The following is a 19286-nucleotide window of genomic DNA, read 5'->3' on the forward strand; positions in this document are numbered from 1 at the left end:
TTCATCCCCTCAGCATAAACAAGGCCCAGGTGGAGAGCTTCAGGTACCTCGGCATCCACATCTCCAGGGACCTGACATGGACAAACCACCTTAACAGCCTGGTAAAGAAGGCAATTGTTGGGTCTATGTAAACCATAAATATGTCAAAGAGTGTTGTCTTTACCTTACCTGACTCCACCAGATGGATTGATTCTCATGATTCTCATTTTCTCAGCATATCTGGGAACGTCACCAGACTGATCTGCGAGCAAAGTCTTGACCTGCTCTATATGTAAAGTGTCTTGAGATAACTTTTGTTATGATGTGGCACTGTAAATAAAATTTAATTGAAGTGAATCTTTAAATGTAGAAAAAACATTGAGGACCTTGTCCAGTCACATATCTTAAACACGCTGATCTGGTCCAACATGTATAGTTCACTTTAAGTGACAGTCAGAAACTATTTTATTTTAGCATGGCAACAAACAGTTTCATCATCATTTCACATTCCACAGAAGATTTCAGCTTATTGACTATCATTTTGATTTCTATCAAATAGTGCATGTGTTACTATTACCCAGCAGTTTGTTCACTAAAAATTCAATATTAAATATTCTAAATCATTCTACAGTAGTCTGTGTAACTATTTCACAAATAATAAGTCAAAAACAGATTTTCAGTCTTTCAAAGACAGCATCTATCAGAAATTATTCTAACATAGTTCTTCCTATTAACACAAAATCATTCACGTAAGCAAACATGGTATTTCGATTATTATGAAAGAAACTATACTCAACACTTTTTTGCATTCCAGTCATTTAAACTTAAAACAATGAATCACTAAGTCAATATCACAGGAGCTCTGTAACCATGGTGATTAAAAAGGACAAATGGCAGGTAGTAAAAGTGTAGTGTTGCATTAAATGGCAGGTACTAGGTTAGGTCATGATCACAGCTACAGTAGAGCCCACGGCCTTCTATCATACAGTTTGACTTAAAAAAGACATTTCAGGCACAAGGTGTGCATGTGTCACTGACCACCAACAGTAAGTCATGTCTTTAGGCTGTGAGGCTGTCAGTTATCTGGTATAAAAATGCATGAAGAACTGATTGGTAGGTTCAGTCAACATCAGGTGAGCCCCAGTAGCCATACCTGCTATAAAAAAGAGGAAATCTAAAAAAAATAAAATAAGGCAGGTTCACTTCTTTGCTCTATTTGAGTGGCACAGTTGCAAAGACCAGCACAGAGTGGTCACTCCTGTGTGCTGAGTCAGCAGTGCATACAGGCACAGAGTACTTTGTGCAAAACAGTTGGGTAAAGTGAAACAGAACGTGTGTGGTGAGAACCATGCTCTGAGTCAGTGACATAATACCCACAACAACAATGACTCATAAAATGGAGACTTGTAATTCAGTATTGGTGAATGAGTAATGTGACTTGTTTTCAACACAATAACTGCCCTGTGAAGTCACTGACTCTGCTGAAGGCCATAATAACATTAGTATGTAGAAATAAAGCTAGGCTACATTTACCCTCTGCTACAAATACAACTCTTTCACAGCAGTCATTCTGCATTTAGCCCTCAACGAACACAACATATTCATGGTGTTGAACTACTGATGAAATGACAATGTGGATTAAACTGCACCTTTAGAATTCAACAGCAAATGTTTCCCAAAGCTGTAACACTTTTCATTTTTTAATACTTTGAATATTTTGTCTTCTGAGGCGTTTTTATTTAGTGGTTCTCACCCTTTTTTTAAATAATGTACCCCCTTTGAAATATATTTTCAGCCCAGTGCCCCCTGACCAGTGCAAAACATTTTAGGAGTATATAAAGGAGTACAATACAGCGCAGCGCCATCACTGTCTGATGAACCTTGTAACTGAAACTAGGGATCGACCGATACAGATTTTTTAGGGCCGATGATGAGACCGTATTTTTACAGACTGATTTTCTTGAGCCGATTCTACTTTTTGCACCCTCAATTTACATCATAAAAATCAAACAATGATGACAAATGTCACGAGTCTCAAATTTAAAAAAGGAACAATTATTGAACTTCAAAAAGGCATCAGCAGCAACACGGAGCTGCCTGTGGACGCCATCGACCAATACGATACACCTAAAAAAAAAAGCAAATATGGGCCGATGCATCGGTCTATGACTAACTGAAACACACCTAAATATGACATTACAATGTTTCAGTGTTTAGAATCCATCACTCAAATAGCGGCAAACCAAGTTCTTGTCATCACACAATGACACAAGACTAAAACGTTTGATAAGTTACACTTAGAGACACGTGTTTGGGCTTCACTGACACACTACACTTCATTTTTGTCTCTCTTCATGTTCTTTGCGCTGTTTTGCTGCTGTGGTTCAACCACAAATCTATTGATTTTCATTATTCAATATCAAAACTGGCTTCCTGCTCACGGTACCCCCATTTGAGAAACGTGTCAAAATGTCTCCCAGCTTATAACGGCTCCCCTATGTCCATTTTGCATTGCATTGTGGGTGAGCAGTGTACATCACAGTACACTCACAAGTCAAGCAGATGTGATTATACTTTTATGTTTTTTGAGTAAACAAACTCAAAACCTGGTTATGGTTTGTCGTATAAAATGTAGTATAAAATTAGGACACAGCTAAAATGCCCTAAAGGTTGAGTTGTCAAGTAGTAGTGCTGTTGTAGTCATTGCACATGAAAACAGTTGTATGTTTTCTAAATAGTTAGGCTCCATGTAAGAAATACATACATGATATACATCCCATGCAAATTATTTTGCATGTTTGAAAAAGCTTATTATAGTCATTGTTCACATTATACTTGTCACACCTATGGTGTGGAGATATCCCTGCTCTGGAAGAGGAGAAGTCCCTTCATCATGGACAGAAATGAGGAGAACACAATACTTGAGGTGCATTCTAAGCACATCAAACCTGTATCATATGTTGAAAGATTGCTGTGTAGTTTTAAGTTGTGCGTGATGTGCTTGTATGAACATACCAATCTTTTCAAAGCTGTCATGGTAGTAAAATTCCATACATTTGCCCTGTTCTTCCATAACTATGACAGAAAAGCTGCCATAAAAGCGTGTAAAACAAGCTAAATAAAATACACTACTGTATTCCTGTAAATTAACAAACATTCCCAAGTTCCCTTTCTTCCCCATGAAAACACACAGAAGTCAGATATGTTCCCTGTTTGGAATACACATCTCCAAGACGCATGACAGTTTAGTAATTCCATGACCAGCAGGAGCGCTGGTTGTAACTGAACCCTTTAAACCACTGAAATGTACAAGGTACAGGAAACAGTGAGACACGCTGAGGCTCTCCACTCAATCAAAAGCACCTCTCTCTGTTGGAGGCTTGGAGTCTAACAAGGACTCAGACCTGTATCATAAGTTGTATCATGGACAGTTCTGTGTCATTGTGTCTTTGAGGTCACCTGTCTGCTCAGTGGATAATGATAGTGGTAATGCAAACTCAGTGAGTATCTCAAAGGTTAACAGAAATATTGCATTGAAACGTGTGTGTTGTAGACCATGGTCAGCACGGCTCTGATGGATGTCACGGCCTGAGACTTTGATGGGCATTTTTGGGCCGGCGTCGAACTCGGATTTGAATTTCCTCGTCCTGTGAACAAGACAACAAAGTTAAAAGTCTTGCTGTCTTCTATTTACTTCAGGAAGTGATGATTACAATGTTTTATAACAAGCGATTAATGTCCGTTTTATACATACTGTTTCAGCCGTGTCTGCCGTCTCCTCCCCTTCAGTGTGTTCACTGCCGGCGGTGAACGCCTCAAAGTCTGACAGAGCACTTTCCACCGCCTCCTCATCGTAGTCTGTCTGGTATTCATCAGACAGTTCCTCTAAAGGCAGACCAAAAGAGTTAACATTTTAAATGAATATTTGAAAAATGTCCCATTTGAAATCATAAAACTGTTTTCATTACATAGCATTGCACAAGGAGAGGAGATCACTTTTACTATCCACCATCCTTAAAGTTCTGATGACATTTCAGGACAAGGTCATTTGTTTCAGGGGAGACACTACAGGTGAATAGGGTGAATAAATGACTTCCCTAGTTGATGACTTACGTTAAGACAATTATTTTACATTTAAAATTAAAACATTTTTGGCATCATCTCATTAAATATGGACTCATTTTCATTTCCAGAAGGGAAACGTGAACACATAAAGCGAGGTCCAAAATTCAAGTTTCATTGTGTTGACATTAGAGTGTAGGATATCGCCCAATATGTCTCATCATCAAGAAGAGGACACGACCCGTGATGACACCCATGATGCCATTCTGATGTATCAGAAACCTCTCATACCAATCAGTAAACTGGGCTCGTGCACTGGCCCAGCTATGGCCTCCTCTGCCTCTCAACTCCCTTGACCCTTTGACCCTGAATTTAAACAGAATCTACTGGAACTGATTACTGAGTGAAGAAAATGACTGCTCAGGTTGTAAACAACGCACTTTTTGAGACTTCCTTACGAAAAGAGTAAGATTTACGCTGTTGAATAAACAGGCATAGTCAAAAAGTGAAATCAACCATTATCCTCCTCTTCCGAGTTAAAAGCCAGTTTTATTGATCTCAGGAGACTCCCTACATTCCATTAAGTGTAAACTGTGTAATAATGTGAATTTTGTTAATCTGTAGAAAAATATGTGTTGTTTGAAACGACTCTGATCTTCTGGCAACAAACTATCGGCAAATTACAGAAACGTTTTAATGGTTAAACATTTATTAAGAGAACTGTTTTAGAAGAAAGGTCAAATCTAACATAATGACTGTATTTTAAGTTTGTCCCAGTCTATATGAATGTGTCATGACATCATACTGTACTGTATATTATCATATTTAACATTTTTAATATTTTAACATATTAATGTGTCTATGTTATTGTGTCTCTGATGATTACCTCCACAGGATATGTTTTTAATAAGAGGAAATAAGTCTGGTCTTACATACTGTGCTTCTTAACGGTTTAACTCACATTTTTGGTCTTTGAAGGCCTAATTTCTCTTGAGTTTACCCTTAAATGATGTTAAATGTTTGTGTATGTTTAATGAGAAATGAGCAGTGGCAAAAACCCCATGTGTTTATTTTTAGTTTTAAACATAAAAAAAATACCTCTTCAGTAACAGTCATCAATAGTTGTGAAAACTGAGCTCTTCTTTGAGAACTAAAGAAGGGCGAGTTTCTCCCAGTTTGAGCACGAAAATGAATGCAAGCATCCTCCAAGCCACACCTTGACATTGGACTTAAAGATGGAAGACCCGAGCTGTCCAGTTCAGTCTACTCTTGTCTTTTGTTACTTCCATCTAGTTTAGTTTCGTCTTTATCTTTTACACATAACCTTCTCTGTGTAACTAAGTGTGCCTGACTTTCATTTCAGAGAAGTTCCGTGTTTTATTTGATTAATATTTTATGAATCAGTCAAGCCTCGTTTTAAGTTGGTATATCAAAGTCCAGCATTCACCAAAAAGAGACCAACCGACACTTTTATCCACCTAACTAGTGTGAAAGAAGACACCGTGCATACAAAATGTTGTAGTGTCTTAAAGTGGATAAAGAGTAATTACAGATCGAAACACCAGAATTTAATAAGAATAAGAATCTCAACAAATGTGCATGGCTGATAAAAAATAATATATTCTCCTCAGAGCTATACCCACACTGCATACTGCAAATCAGACTTTTCTAAGTAAATAGATCATTTTTGATTTTAATATTTTACTGATGACTAACCATCAATTAGGGCATTTTTGACAGGTTCGATTCTGGACACGATCTCTGCCAGGTCGGTGAAGGAGGCATTGGGACAGGTGACCATCTGAAGAGAAAGAACACTTTCAATCAGCTTCAAGCACTTTTTTTAGGATACATTTTGAACAGACACAGAACAAAACCGTCCCTAGAACTAAAGTCACAAGAGCACTGTGTTTGTATCAGTGTAGATCGAGAGCTGATAAACCCTGACTGTAGCTATTTGACCATTTCATGGTTTGCCATGACACTAAATGCACCAAAGTGGTTTGCAATTGAAGCCTTTTGGTAAAACTTTCTGCATATGCTTCAATCTACACAAACCACTGTGTGATATCTGATGTGTGTAAATATGTTTGCATAGAGATCTGAAGTGCGACAGCAAAGCAATTAAAGGTACACTGTGTTGTTTGGTCTTGGTAAGCACAGGTGGTGTGATACACATTTGTGCAAACTGTAGAGGAGGGTTCTGCAGATCAATTGTTAGTGGCAGTAAAGCATCTTAGTAGGTTGCCATGCAACAATTAAAGAAAAGAAGACAGTAAGCATGCAAACAATTCAGGTGTAAAATCATTCAAAGACACCACTCATCTCATCTCATCACTCACTCACTCATCTTCAGCCTCTTATCCGGGGTCAGGTTGTGGGGGCAGCAGCTCTAGCAGGGGACCCCAAACTTCCCTTTCCCGGGCCACATTAACCAGCTCTAACTGGGGGATCCTGAGGTGTTCCCAGGCCAGTGTGGAGATATAATCTCTCCACCTAGTCCTGGGTCTTCCCCGAGGCCTCCTCCCAGCTGGACGTGCCTGGAACACCTCCCTAGGGAGGAGCCCAGGGTTCATCCTTACTAGATGATCCTGAACCACCTCAACTGGCTCCTTTCAACGCAAAGGAGCAGCGTCTCTACTCAGAGTTCCTCATGGATGGCTGAACGTCTCCCCCTCTCTCTAAGGGAGACTCCAGCCTCCCTCCTGAGAAAACCCATTTCGGCCGCTTGTACCCATGCCAAAGGCACCATAAGAATGATAATACCTGACCTTAATCTTTGCTACTAGTGCACAGAAAAAAACAACCTGACAGGTAGCTGCCTACAAAACTGTTAAACATATCGCCTACTTAAACACAGCTGATTATTTACACATCCAGCACTCCACCAACTCCAGAAATATGTTTATCAGAGAGTATTTACTGCAAACTGATAATAGTAGCTTATGGAAACGGGAAACAGGAAATAGACTTTCTAGTCTTCTGACAATCCAAGGTGATTTACACTTCTTGCCACATTCACCTACTCACGCAAACATAAATACGCTGATGGCAGATTCTTATGGTACCACGGATGCACCATGTAAATCTCTCAGATTTCAGTACTATGACAGACTGTCACACATTACCCAGATGACTCAATCCACTGTAAAGCTAGCACACCGAAGCCTGAAGGGAGGTGTGTTTGACTGCACAATACTTTGTGATTCGAGCTGGCAGAGAGGGTCCGAATCTTCTATCCTGATATAGGTCATTTCATATCTGGATAGAGATATACATCAATGTTTTCTGGTAATTCAATAAATAAACGGTCTATATAAAATAACCACTTGGTAAAGCCTGCTCTTGTGTGAATAAAATATTTGACAAATGAAAAGTATGTGTTTATTTTATTAAGAACTTTAGTGCAAAATTAACATATCACACACGGATCAAAACATAAAGTGTCATCAAAATAACGTAATTATTGCCATTTTTATATTGGTTTTGACGGTATATACTGTATACTGGAGATAAAAATTAGAGAACAAAGTATTAATATTTGATTTATTCTGAAATACTGTAATTGTTTTTCCAGAATTTGATCGAATAACCGCTGCAGCTATACCTCTGCTGTACTAGCATGTTGTTTTTAAATAACCAAGGCACTTTAACAAAAACCTTTATTTTGTGAAAAAAAACAGTGAACAAAATGCACTGCAGAATGGATTCAAAGTTCCTTGAAGCTAAGAATATTGAAACAATGAAATGTCCAGCTCAGAGTCCAGATCTAAACCCCATCAAAGTAATGTGTAAGAAACTCTCGGCCCGTTAGTGAACTGTGGAAGAGAGTGAGTCAGAATGGACCAAGATCAAACCAGAGCAGTGTGAGAAACTAGTGATGTCCTGTGGGTGCAGATGTGCTGAAGTCATTCAAAGCTGTGGCCTCTACACTTCCTGTTCATTTTTGAATCCTAGAGAAGAAAACATTGTTGAAATCTTCTCTTCTGACACAATGGTTACTGTTCTCTCATTTTGATCACTGCTTTTTTTTAACAAAATAAAGGTTTTTGTTATAGTGCCTTGGTTATTTAAAAAAATATTCAATTGTAATACTTTGTTCTCTAATTTTGATCTCCAGTATGTACTGGACAATGTGACGATTGTGATGGCAATATTCAAATAATATTCCATTTCATTTATGAAGTTTGAGTTCATGTGCTCGTTCTTGTAAATTTAGACAACGTAACTACATTTATATCATGATATCTCAGTATATGATTTAATTGCGATACAAGTCCATTGAAAGATGATAAATGATCATATTGAATTAATGCCCATCCCTACACAGCAGAGATTGTAACTGTGCCCTCTCTAATGTTTAGGCAGGTCAGAGTGTCAGTGTGACCCAGCCATCTCACCATCTGACATTTCCACATATTCTGAATGGAGTCAACATGGCCTGAAGTCAAAAAACACAAGACCACATTATCATGGCTTTAAAGTCCAGTAGCCCTGGTTTAGGTTAGTAGTGTCTGCAGTTTGCACTCACATGGCCAGTTTTGGTCTTGTGGAACTCCTCCTGATGTCTGTCCTTCAGCATGCTGTCCACCACGCCACTGCGCTGCCACACATCGAACAGCGTCTTTCCGTGCTGGTACCCCACCTCCTGCAGCCACAGTGACAGAGGGTTAGAGGGAAAGTCTTAGCCATCAGAGGGAAGAGACATGGATAATAGCATTGAGGAACAGAAGGGAAACTCACAGCGATCTCGTCAAACTTGCCAAACTCTAGTGTGCCGTAGTGGTCGATGGGCGGCCGAATGTACTCGCAGTATTCACTGTCTTTGACCAGTTCCAGCTGCCGCACACAGCAGACGTAAGCAAGCCGGGTCTGGATCTCTGCCATGTTCAGGACCTAGAAGGTAAAACTAGTCTAACAGGACTCTGAAGGCTGATACTGACATCTACAATTCTCATATAGACTCTCTCCACTAATTCACTAAAATATGTTCATCAGGTGATTACTTTGACATTTCTCTACTTTACATTTTCTGCATTATATTTGGTAAATGGCCACAACAATAACTACAGAGTACCTTGACTTTCTCAGCCAGAGGGTTGAAGCGCTTCCACAGCAGCCACCAGCCGTTCAGAGAGTCGCCATAGTTGGTTAGGTTGGTTTCATCCCGACTTCCAACATCAATTGCAATCACAACCTTGGCCCCCATTGAGCGAGCCACATCAGCTGGATACCAAAATGAGAGAAACACATTAATTCTATGTCTTAAAGGCCCTGATAAGCTTTTTTTTCAGGCAGCTTCTTGTTATGAGCAATGAGGTCTGACATGCCAAAGTTATAACTGCTTTGATAATTTCACATGAGAGATATATGTTGTGGGGGTTTTGTTTGCTTATGTTAGCAGTCGATCAGTTGATTGTTGCTTATTTAATCATTCAAAGGTTAAGGGTAAGTTTTCAGACAAGAACCCCACTGATTTTACACATTCAAATCTGTTTCCAGGTGTTGGGGAGTACAATTGCACATGTTAAAAAAGGTTGTATAAAATCTTTTGGGTGTGGTAAATGTCCTCAGTGATGTCACAGTGTTGGGCAGGCTGAAGACTACTAGAAAAAAATATGGGGCTGTGGAGGAAGAAGTGAGTTTACCAGACCTCTATAGCTCCTCATCTCTGCTTGAGCCTTCAGGCTACATTAATCACTACTGGCAAACCCAAATTTAAAACCAAACTCTCAGCCATCGAGTTGTATTGTCAGTAATTTAGGCAGTAGGTTTTGACAAGAAAGAAAAGGGTTAGAAATAATAAAAAAAAAAAAAACGATATACCTGGTTCTGCTGCGTCAATCGTTACGTTTTAGCCATCAACATGAGCCTGACAATGTTTTACAACTGCAGTGCATAATCGATAATGTACACCTTATGAAAGACTTCAAATTCAAAGACCCATATATTCAAAATCCACATGGACTTAGACATCTTTAGTCTCTAACTCTTTTCTTCTCAAGTTTTTTAGTCTGATGCAAAGTTGTATATGTAGGAATTGAAGGTTCTTAATCATTTCTTCATGCAAAAAAAAGGTTTGCCATGTGAACACAAACGTCAGCCTCTGTTTTTATAACACTGGTATTGTTGAATCTAACATTACAACCAAGTTTTCCTTTCTGAAGTTATTTTTTTCAGCTTCCTGTTTACTCATATCTTTGTTATGGGCCGTATTAAAGAGGATAAACATGTCCAAGGTGTTTCCCCCCCACAGTACTATCAGCATTTTAATTAACAGGTCATTTGAGACTTTTCAGTGTTCAGTCCACTCTAGAACAGATCTAGATGGTGTCATCATTTTTTTGAACAAAAGACTTGAATGACTTAGTTTGTAAAAAGCAGCTGTTCCTATATCTTGTTATGGAATACATAATCATCATTCATGTGGAGCAGAAGCAGTGAAATCCACTACCACCCTCTCAGAGTCTCTCACCAGGCAGGTTGTTGATGTACCCTCCGTCCATGAGTAAGTGTCCATCTTTGGGATCACAGAGAGGAGGCAGGTAACCAGACAGAGACATACTGGCCCGGATATATCGCCACAACGAACCTGAAGAGGAGAGACAAGCGTATGCTTTAAGCAGTATTAGAACATGCTTTACATTACATATCCAAAATATTAAAGTGTAATTCCAGCACAAAATCCTCCCATGGTCTTTTTAAGCCCTAACAGACATCAAATAAGCCATCAAGACAGTTTTTTTCGTGTAACAACTATTAACGGAGAAATCCGGGAGAGTCAACAACAACTGGACATGGCTAACAGTGATTAACTCGGGGCAGTACAGTAAAGGCATTAAAACGTCTTTTTTAACCACTACTACTGCTGAAAATAACAGCAAACCTCTGCAGTAGCATGAGAAGAGTCCCTACACACAAAACAAAGCAGCAACAACGTAGTTAGTGAACCCAGAGTTTATTAAAGTGTGTTTTAAAGACTTACCTACTGGCCCCTGTACCAGCTCCTCTCATAGTAAAGTCCATTCAAGTGGATTACCAAAGTCAATCCCAAAGGAAGGAGCCCATTGGTGCTTTGTTTTCCGTGTAGGGATACTTTTCATGATTGGAGTTTGCATGTTCTCCCCATGTCTGCGTGTGTTCTCTGCGGATTCTCCGGGTTCTTCCTCCCACAGTCCAAAGACATGCAGGTTAATTGATGACTCTAAACTGCACGTAGGTGTTAATGTGAGTGTGAATGGTTGTTTGTCTCTATGGGCCCTGTGATAGACTGGCGTCCTGTCCAGGGTGTACTCTGCCTCTCACCCAATTTCAGCTGGGTTGGAGATGGATGGATGGATATTTATAATGCTACTCCAGAGGTTCTAGTGTTATAGCAGTACTTTAAGCAGTATTAGTAGTTAAAAAAAGATGTTTTATGTCTTCACTGTACTGCCCCAAGCTAATCAGTGTTAGCCAAGTCCGGCTGTCAGCGACTCTACTGGATTTCTCTGTTAACATGAAAAAAATGTCTTGATGGCTTATTTGATGTACGGTATGTAAGTGCTAAAAAAGACCATGGATGATTTTGCACGGGAATTACACTCTAAGGGACCACAGGAGTGCTTTTTAATATTTTGGTTAGTCTTGCCTTGTCAGACCATACTCCAGCAATTGCTACACTGCTTATCAACCTGTTATAGAGGAAAAACACACTCTGGCTTGTTTGTATTTCTTTAAACCAATCACAAACGTCTTGGGTGGAGCTAAGCCCAATAGTAGATATAGTGAAGGCTTTATCTCATCACTGTACATCCGATAAGTCAGACTGTTTTGGTTAATTAACATTACATTAAACACACATTTTCTTTGCTGACCATGTTTCTCCACCCTCCAGGTAACAATTTGCTTCAGTCATTCTAGTAAAAATCTTTCATAATTCATATTCAAACCCAGCAGCTAGATGTTTTTTAAAATAAAGAAGGAGAAGAAATAGAAAGGAGTTGCACAGACCATCAGTGTGGACTCTCATGGAGGAAGCTGTGATATCTGTTGTAATGTTGAAGTATGGCAGCCACAGGTCCTAGCAAAGAAAAGGGGGTAAAAGCACACAAAGATAACATTTGTTATTAAATATCAGACTACTCTTATTGAAAGATACAATAAGCACAACACTCCTTACATTAAAATGGAGTACTCCTTTCAGGTTTGAAATAAAGGTGACAAGATTCACGGCACTTTCAGCAGTATCAACAAAATTCAAATGATGCTGCATGATGTTAGATTAATCATACACAGCAGAGCCAATTAACAATTTCCTTATTAAGGGATTTGGAACAATACCAATGTTCTCTTAAATATGGTTAAGTCTTCTCATCCCTTCTGCCTCACTGTGTAGCTCCTGTTATTTTTGTCTTTTTGGAGAACTTGTTTTAAGGAAACCTATCACCTTACCTCTATCTGTTTGCCCTTAAAGATGGAGCTAATGCCGGAGTTAAAGGAAGCTCCAGAAAACATGGAGGTCACGGGATAGGTCAGATCCAAGATCTTCTTAAAGTAAGAGGTCATATCCTGAAAAAGAAAGGAAGTTACAATTATTAATAGGAAAGGAACTTAGCTGTCCCTAGCTGTCTCTCAAAAAATTACGATAGTAAAACTGATGTCAAGAAAAGATGTCTTGAAAAATAGTGGAGCAGATGTCATAATAACAACACACCATGGCCCACTCTCGAGCCCGGACCCTCATGCGACTGTTGCTCTTCTCCTCAGCATACAGCGCGCCCATGAAGGAGCCGATGGAGGTGCCGCCCACCATGTCCACAGGGATCCCCGCCTCATTCAGAGCACGCAGGATGCCGACCTGAGAGCAGCCCCTGAAAAGACACAAAAACTATTAACAGAGATATCCTGGAGAGTTGTTAACAGTCGCTAACAGCGGGACATGGCTAACAATGATTAGCTCGGGGCAGTACGGTGAAGGCATTAAAGCGGCTTTTTAACCACTAATACTGCTCAAAATAACAACAAACCTCTGCAGTAGCATGATAAGAGTCCCTGCACATTTACACAGCTTTAAGCACCCGCGGAAAAACACCATCTGGGCCTGCAGCTTTGTCAGAGTGTCTCGTCAGCTGTCTTTTCACCAAGTCAGGCATGAAGGACACTGTAGAGGTGTAGAGGGGAGGGTTGAGGTCATCAGGTTGTGGAGGACATGATGTAGAGCAAGGGGGAGGGGTGGAATAGGTAGGTGTGAAGTGAGGTGGTGAGGGGCAGACAAGGGGGGTCTGTAAGGAGGAGTAGGGGGAGGTAAAGTGGCAGCCGTTGAAGGGCAGCCAGCACCAGAGTCATGTGGGAGATTGGCCGCAGTATCAAACCTCTTGAAAAATAGGTTAATTGGCCTGGTCCACACGGTCCTCCAACCCCGTGCTACCAGTCTTCTGGAACCCGGTGATGGTTCTCATGCCACTCCACACATCCTTCATGTTGTTTCGCTGGAATTTATTCTCCAGCTTTCTCCTATAATTGTCTTTAGCCTCCCTGATTTTCAGTTTGAGTACCCCCTGTACTCTCCTCACCTCTTCATGGTTGCCATCTCTGAATGCTCTCTTCTTTTCATTCAGGATGCCCTTAATGTCCTTAGTGATCCAGGGCTTGTTGTTGGCGTAGCAGGTTACAGTCCGAGCTGGGACATTACAGTAATGAAAATGTATGTAGAGTAGCAAGCATCCAGGAGCTGAGTGTTCTTGATGGGTGTATTCTCTGGGGACCTAGGGTTGTTGTTGCACCCCCAGGATGAGCCCAGATTATGCCTTATGTGCCTAAGAAGAAAGGGTAAAAAGCATGTTCACAGTGTCAAAGTAATCAAAAGATGCCAGCATCTGCTCCACCCCACCCATGGGGGTGGCCCAGCCGCCCGTGGTTCAGGCACCACTGGGATTTTGCTGGTCCTTTAATGGGTCACATGTTTCTAGTGCTGGTGGACTCACATTCAAAGTGGATGGATGTACATATCATGACAAACATCACAGCTCCAGTCACCACTGACATGCTCAAGAGTGGGTTTGCTATACATGGACTGCCAGATGCTGTTGTATATGACAATGGGCTCACTTTCTCAAGTGAGGTTTTCAAAGAAAGAAACGGTATATGCCACATCCTCACTGCAGCTCATCACCCTGCCTCCAATGGCTTAGCAGAACGTGCGGTGGAGACACTGAAAGAGGGTCTGAAAAAAATGTCAGGGCACTCAAAGGAAGCTAAGCTTGCACGTTTCCTGTTCCAGTATCGGCTTATCTCTCACACAACAACGGTTTTGCTGCCAGCAGAAATGTTACTGAGTTGAAAACCCAATTCTCATCTGGATCTCCTCCGCCCAGACGTTGCAGCAAAAGTGACTCGATCAAAGGAGTAGCAGAAGGTGAGGCGAGACCAACATGCCAAAGAAAGGTTCTTAAAGCCAGGGGACTGTCTTTATGTCAAGAACTTTGCCAGGGGCACGCCCTGGTTACCAAGGGTTATTCACCGCTGGACGGCCACCAGGATCATGTGCGACTCCGTCTTAATGTGGATGGGGAGCGGTCACAGAGTGTTTCACAGAGTGTTTCACAAAAGGAAAGTGCGAGCAGCTCTACATACTGTTGGGTGGTGCCTGTATCACCTGAGCACACTTATGGACTGTGTATTTCATCTGACGGACTGTTAATGCAAACTGCCCCACCTGTTCCTGTCGCAAACTCTGCTCCGGAAGCACAGGCTGCTCCAAAACCTGTGGACACTACAGCAGGGCTGAGAAAATCAAAGAGGCAGCATAAGCCTCCTGATAGACTGAAATGTTTAACTGTTAAAAAGAAATGCTGTGCAATACAGAAGATACTGTTTTGTGAATGTCATTTGGTTACAGTGCACTGCAGTTTCTGTAGAATTCTAAGGCAGCTAAATGACTGTCCAAGTTTTAGTTAATTGTTTACAAAGTAGCCTATACTGGGAAGTGTTAGTCAAGGTATGTGGTTTTGATTTGTACCTTATATGTTCTCACATAAAGGGGGAGAAGTGTTATAGCCTTAACTGTGTGTCAGTACTTTATTAGAGGTACACATGGCATGGCTGGTGGTCCCGAAATTCAGTAAAGTACACAGAACTATATTGAAAGCGTGCGTGCATTATTACCAGATAGATTTCCTCAGATTTCTCACTTCTTAGTTTCTTCTCAGTCTTTTTTCATCTTTTTGTCTCCTGAGTCTTTAGACTCCTAGTCTTGTCTTAGTTTTAGTCTTTAGTTTCATAAGTAACTTTCTGCCTGACTTTGTTTCAATGAAGTTCAGAGTTTTATTTGAATAATAACATGTTATTAATAAGTCAAACATTGTTTTAAGTTAGTGCTCGTGCTTTAAGTTCATATCAAAGTCCAGTATTCACCAGGAGCTTGAAAGTGACCAACTGACTCCCCTTCACCTAACTCAAAGCTGCAGAGGCTGAAGAATCCAGACAGACTTAAAGCTGAAGATTTAGGGTTCACAATGAAAGAACAGCCGTTGCAACGGTGAAGCGTTCCCTATCGAGAGGCTGTTGCGTGCCGCTGTTGGACAGCCCGTCCACTGCTTGGCCCCTGACGAATCCTCTGATGACCTGGTTCTGCCAGCCCTGCACCTCGGGAGAGACCCGGTGTTCTGCACGTCTGGAAGACTGCTCTGGAGCTGTGAATACACCTCGTTTCTCTTGGATCCCCCTCTACAAAGCTGAGTTGGTGAGATGACGTTGTTGGTACTTTAGTGAGCAGATCTGGTGACCACTGGTTATTTGATATTAAACTTTATTTTCCATAAAGGTAGGATTAGAAATTGCATTTCCATATCATAGCTTTTATCATGCCCATTCATTTTCTCTGTTATTCTCACGTGTATCATTTCATGTTATAATCTATCATGTATATTATTTATATAAATATATTCATATTTTTGTAATTGCCCCTCAAAACCCCAGCTGTTGTCTGAGCTTTCATTCTGTTTTGCAAAGTTTTGAGGTCACTGTTTTACGAGAACAAACGTTTTCAGATTGAGATTGAGAGAAATTGATGAATACAATTAATTGATACATTTAATTAATAATGCTAAACTGAAATTAAAGTATTCTTGGTGACTAGGTTTACATCGGGCTTAGTCCACATTACCTGTCTATGTGATGGTGGTGCCCCCTTTTAACATAAATAATGTATAAATAATACAAGTCTTATTAATATTTAATAAGGTGATTAATTCATTTATCATAATACGTGTAGAGTTCTCTTCTTATCGTACACTAATGTCGATGATTTATGCTGTTTTTATCTATATTGCTAGCACTTGACTACGTATGTTGTGCAGCACTTTGGGCAACTAAGGTTGTTTTTAAATGTGCTATAGAAATACATTTTGAGGGTCAGTTGGAGGGGATCTGTGTCTGAACCTTATAGCCTCATTACTGGGGTCCCTCAGGATTCAGTTTTGGGTCCAATCCTCTTTTCTTTGTACACCAAGTCACTTGGCTCTGTTAATCCCTCACATGGCTTTTCCTACCACAGCTATGCACGTGGCACTTTACTTATCCTGTTGTTTCCCCAGTCTGAAACCCACATGCTCTTCCTTCTAGGAAAGGCATCTCCCTTTCCTGACCTCTCCATCACTAATCAGAACTCTATGCTGTCCACGGTCCCTGGCTCAGACTGCAGGGAACCCTGGTGTAACACTGGATGACCAGCTGTTTTTCACTGCCACCATTGTTGCGATGACCTGCTCCTGCAGACTGATTCCTCACAGGAGGTTAAGTTAATTTCTCAACCAGGAGGTGCAGGTTTTGGTCCAGACACCTCCTAAACTGCTACACCAACATGCCTAAACTACTATAACTCCCTCCTAATTGGTGTGCCTCCATGTGCCTTCCGACCAGCCGATGTAATAGGATTAAACAAACACAACTGTTCCACACTGCCGCCCTGTACGGAGTTGCTACACAGGTTCAGCAGCGTATTAGCAGTGTCTATGTTTTCTCAATCATTTTATTATGAAATAAATGGCAAAATTGATAGTAGCAATGGTACTGATAAAGCTATCTTTTTCTGTATGCACCACAGCCTCTCAAGAAATATCATACACTATGTCATTATCATGTATACTTTGTATTTTATGAATTTTATGAATATAATTATGACCAAACACTGGCTACAGCTATGACTAGGCAAAAAGTGAAAATGTTATTAAGAGGCCACAAATTTCTGTTTTCCAAGGGAAGTGATGAATTAAAACGACTGAAAAACAATCTGCAGATAGTAACTTTCCTGTCCACAGAAAGATATTATTACCAGCATTAGATTTCTTTGATTTAATACGCAATAAAGAATTACACACGCCAGGCTGATAAACAACAGCTTTCTGTGTGTTTCTTGCACGTTATGTTCCCTTTGCAAAATATAGCTAATATGTGGAGGTGTGGATATTCTTTAATATCCCAAAAAACTGAACTTGATTCAGATAGTGACTACAGGGTATGTAATTGCTCCTTGAGTCTTACAATGCTGCTGTATTGAATGTGTATATAAAGTAGCAGTACCTGGCACCCCCTCCACCCAGAACAAGGGCAATGCTGTTTCCTGTCAGGATCCGGGCAAGACGAGAGAAGTCAGAATGTCGATCTGGACACTTTTCAAACACACGCTGGTACAACTCTCTCTGAAAAACACACACACACAGAAATGAAGCATTTGCTAACGGAACCAGAATTGCCCATAATAGACTCATAAAAGACTCAGTTGGTGTGGTGGTTGGTACCAGCTTAGGTAAACTCCTCCGGGAGAACACTCTGCGTGGGCAGCACAGGTGATGGTGTCTGGAGATCCAGCTGCGCATGTTTAGCCATTCAGCCGTCCCCCTGGGTGGCGGACTTTCCTCCTTGTGCAGCAACACCAGCTGCTTCTGAGCACGAACTGCACTGCCCTCCAGCATTCGCTCCAACTACAGGTTGACAAGAGGAAGGAGAAGCAGATAGCTTCCACTCAGCTCATGGCGGAGATGCATTGCAGAAGGGCTATTCATAAATACAGTACTGTGATGGTGAAGTCAAAGTGAATAATTGTATAAGGCAGATTTGTATTAAAACATTACAGACAGCTGTAGTTTAGCTGTAGCTCCAGAAGTGTAAGCCTACTTATCTACAGTAACAGTTTGTATAGATCAGGGGCCTCCAACCTTTTTTTCCTCTGAGAGCAGATTTCACAAAATGAAGAGAGCTTATATAATTAACATTTATGAATATAGCTGATCTCCACCCAAAACCAGGTGAATAAGCATCTTTTGTGTAAACATTTACAAAAGGTTGGTTTTCAAACTATCCAAAATGTTAATTTCAGCAGCATGTGCATGTTTTTCTGTATGCATTTATTTGCATTTACAATATGTCAAGCATTGGATATTTGTTATTCATAATCATAGTTTTGTCAGGTCAGACACAGTTCAGTGTCTTCTATGTTTAACCTCATCATATGACTAGTGCATAGCTTGTTTGTGATGAGAGAAGTTCAGAATGTTCAGAACTGTAATGTCTGAGGCATGTTTTGTTTGGTCTAAAGATGTTACCCAACCAAGGCTTAGCTCGTTCTATCTATTTCCTTGTGACCCTGCATGTGACCTTGTGACCCTGTCTGTGACCTTGTGACCCTGTCTGTCTGGATGGGGGATCCCCTCCTCTAAAAGGCTGAGCACCAGTGGGCTCGGGGTCATTCCTGCTAAACTCTGAGCTTTGTGAGGAAGCAGGGGTGAACGTATTTTTGTCTGCAGAAGAAAATACTTACGGAGAAAAAGCGGATCCTGTTTGTTGATCTTTATTGAAGAAATCCATTTCCACAACAGAAGGTAGCCTCAGTCTCTATTATTCTATGATTTATCCTTTTATTATTGTTATTGTAATATTGCTTGGGCTAACACTCACCAAACTAAGCTGCAACCGATTCTTCGACTACAAAAGCGAGCAGTCAGAATCATAAGCACCTCAGCTCCTAAGAGTCATACATTGCCTCTATTTCGCAAACTTGGTTTATTTAACATAATCAAATCAACCATCTTTAAGTTGCTGGTTCCCTAAAGAAAACACTGCCTCTTTTCTTATGTGATTTCTTTAGCCCCATCAATCTATTTCACGATTATCCAACTAGAAAAGCAGCTCAGCTTCAAGCCCCCCAGTTGCGAACCACCTTATCCCAATTTAGGGATTGGATTACTTAAAAAAAAAAAAAAAAAAAA

The 19286-nt window shown here is 40.6% G+C and overlaps 1 protein-coding gene across 2 annotated transcripts in view; it reads right to left on the reverse strand.

The window, feature by feature from the left end:
* Positions 1 to 463: 463 nt before the first annotated feature.
* Positions 464 to 19286, reverse strand: part of pnpla7b (patatin-like phospholipase domain containing 7b) — a 43873-nt gene continuing 25050 nt past the window's right edge. Inside the window, exons 24-35 of one of the 2 annotated variants that reach the window (XM_083912523.1) lie at positions 17820 to 18002; positions 17602 to 17720; positions 12737 to 12893; positions 12475 to 12591; positions 12034 to 12103; positions 10517 to 10633; positions 9119 to 9267; positions 8785 to 8937; positions 8573 to 8689; positions 5758 to 5842; positions 3734 to 3864; positions 464 to 3626 (exon numbers count right to left, since the gene is read on the reverse strand). In XM_083912523.1, coding sequence (XP_083768649.1) covers positions 3561 to 3626; positions 3734 to 3864; positions 5758 to 5842; positions 8573 to 8689; positions 8785 to 8937; positions 9119 to 9267; positions 10517 to 10633; positions 12034 to 12103; positions 12475 to 12591; positions 12737 to 12893; positions 17602 to 17720; positions 17820 to 18002 — 1464 coding nt within the window. In that variant the 3' untranslated portion in view covers positions 464 to 3560. Of the gene's footprint in view, positions 3627 to 3733; positions 3865 to 5757; positions 5843 to 8572; positions 8690 to 8784; positions 8938 to 9118; positions 9268 to 10516; positions 10634 to 12033; positions 12104 to 12474; positions 12592 to 12736; positions 12894 to 17601; positions 18003 to 19286 lie in introns of both variants that reach the window. The other variant, XM_083912522.1, reaches the window with a different exon arrangement.

This window comes from Echiichthys vipera, assembly GCF_963691815.1.
Source record: "Echiichthys vipera genome assembly, chromosome: 4".
NCBI lineage: Eukaryota > Metazoa > Chordata > Actinopteri > Perciformes > Trachinidae > Echiichthys > Echiichthys vipera.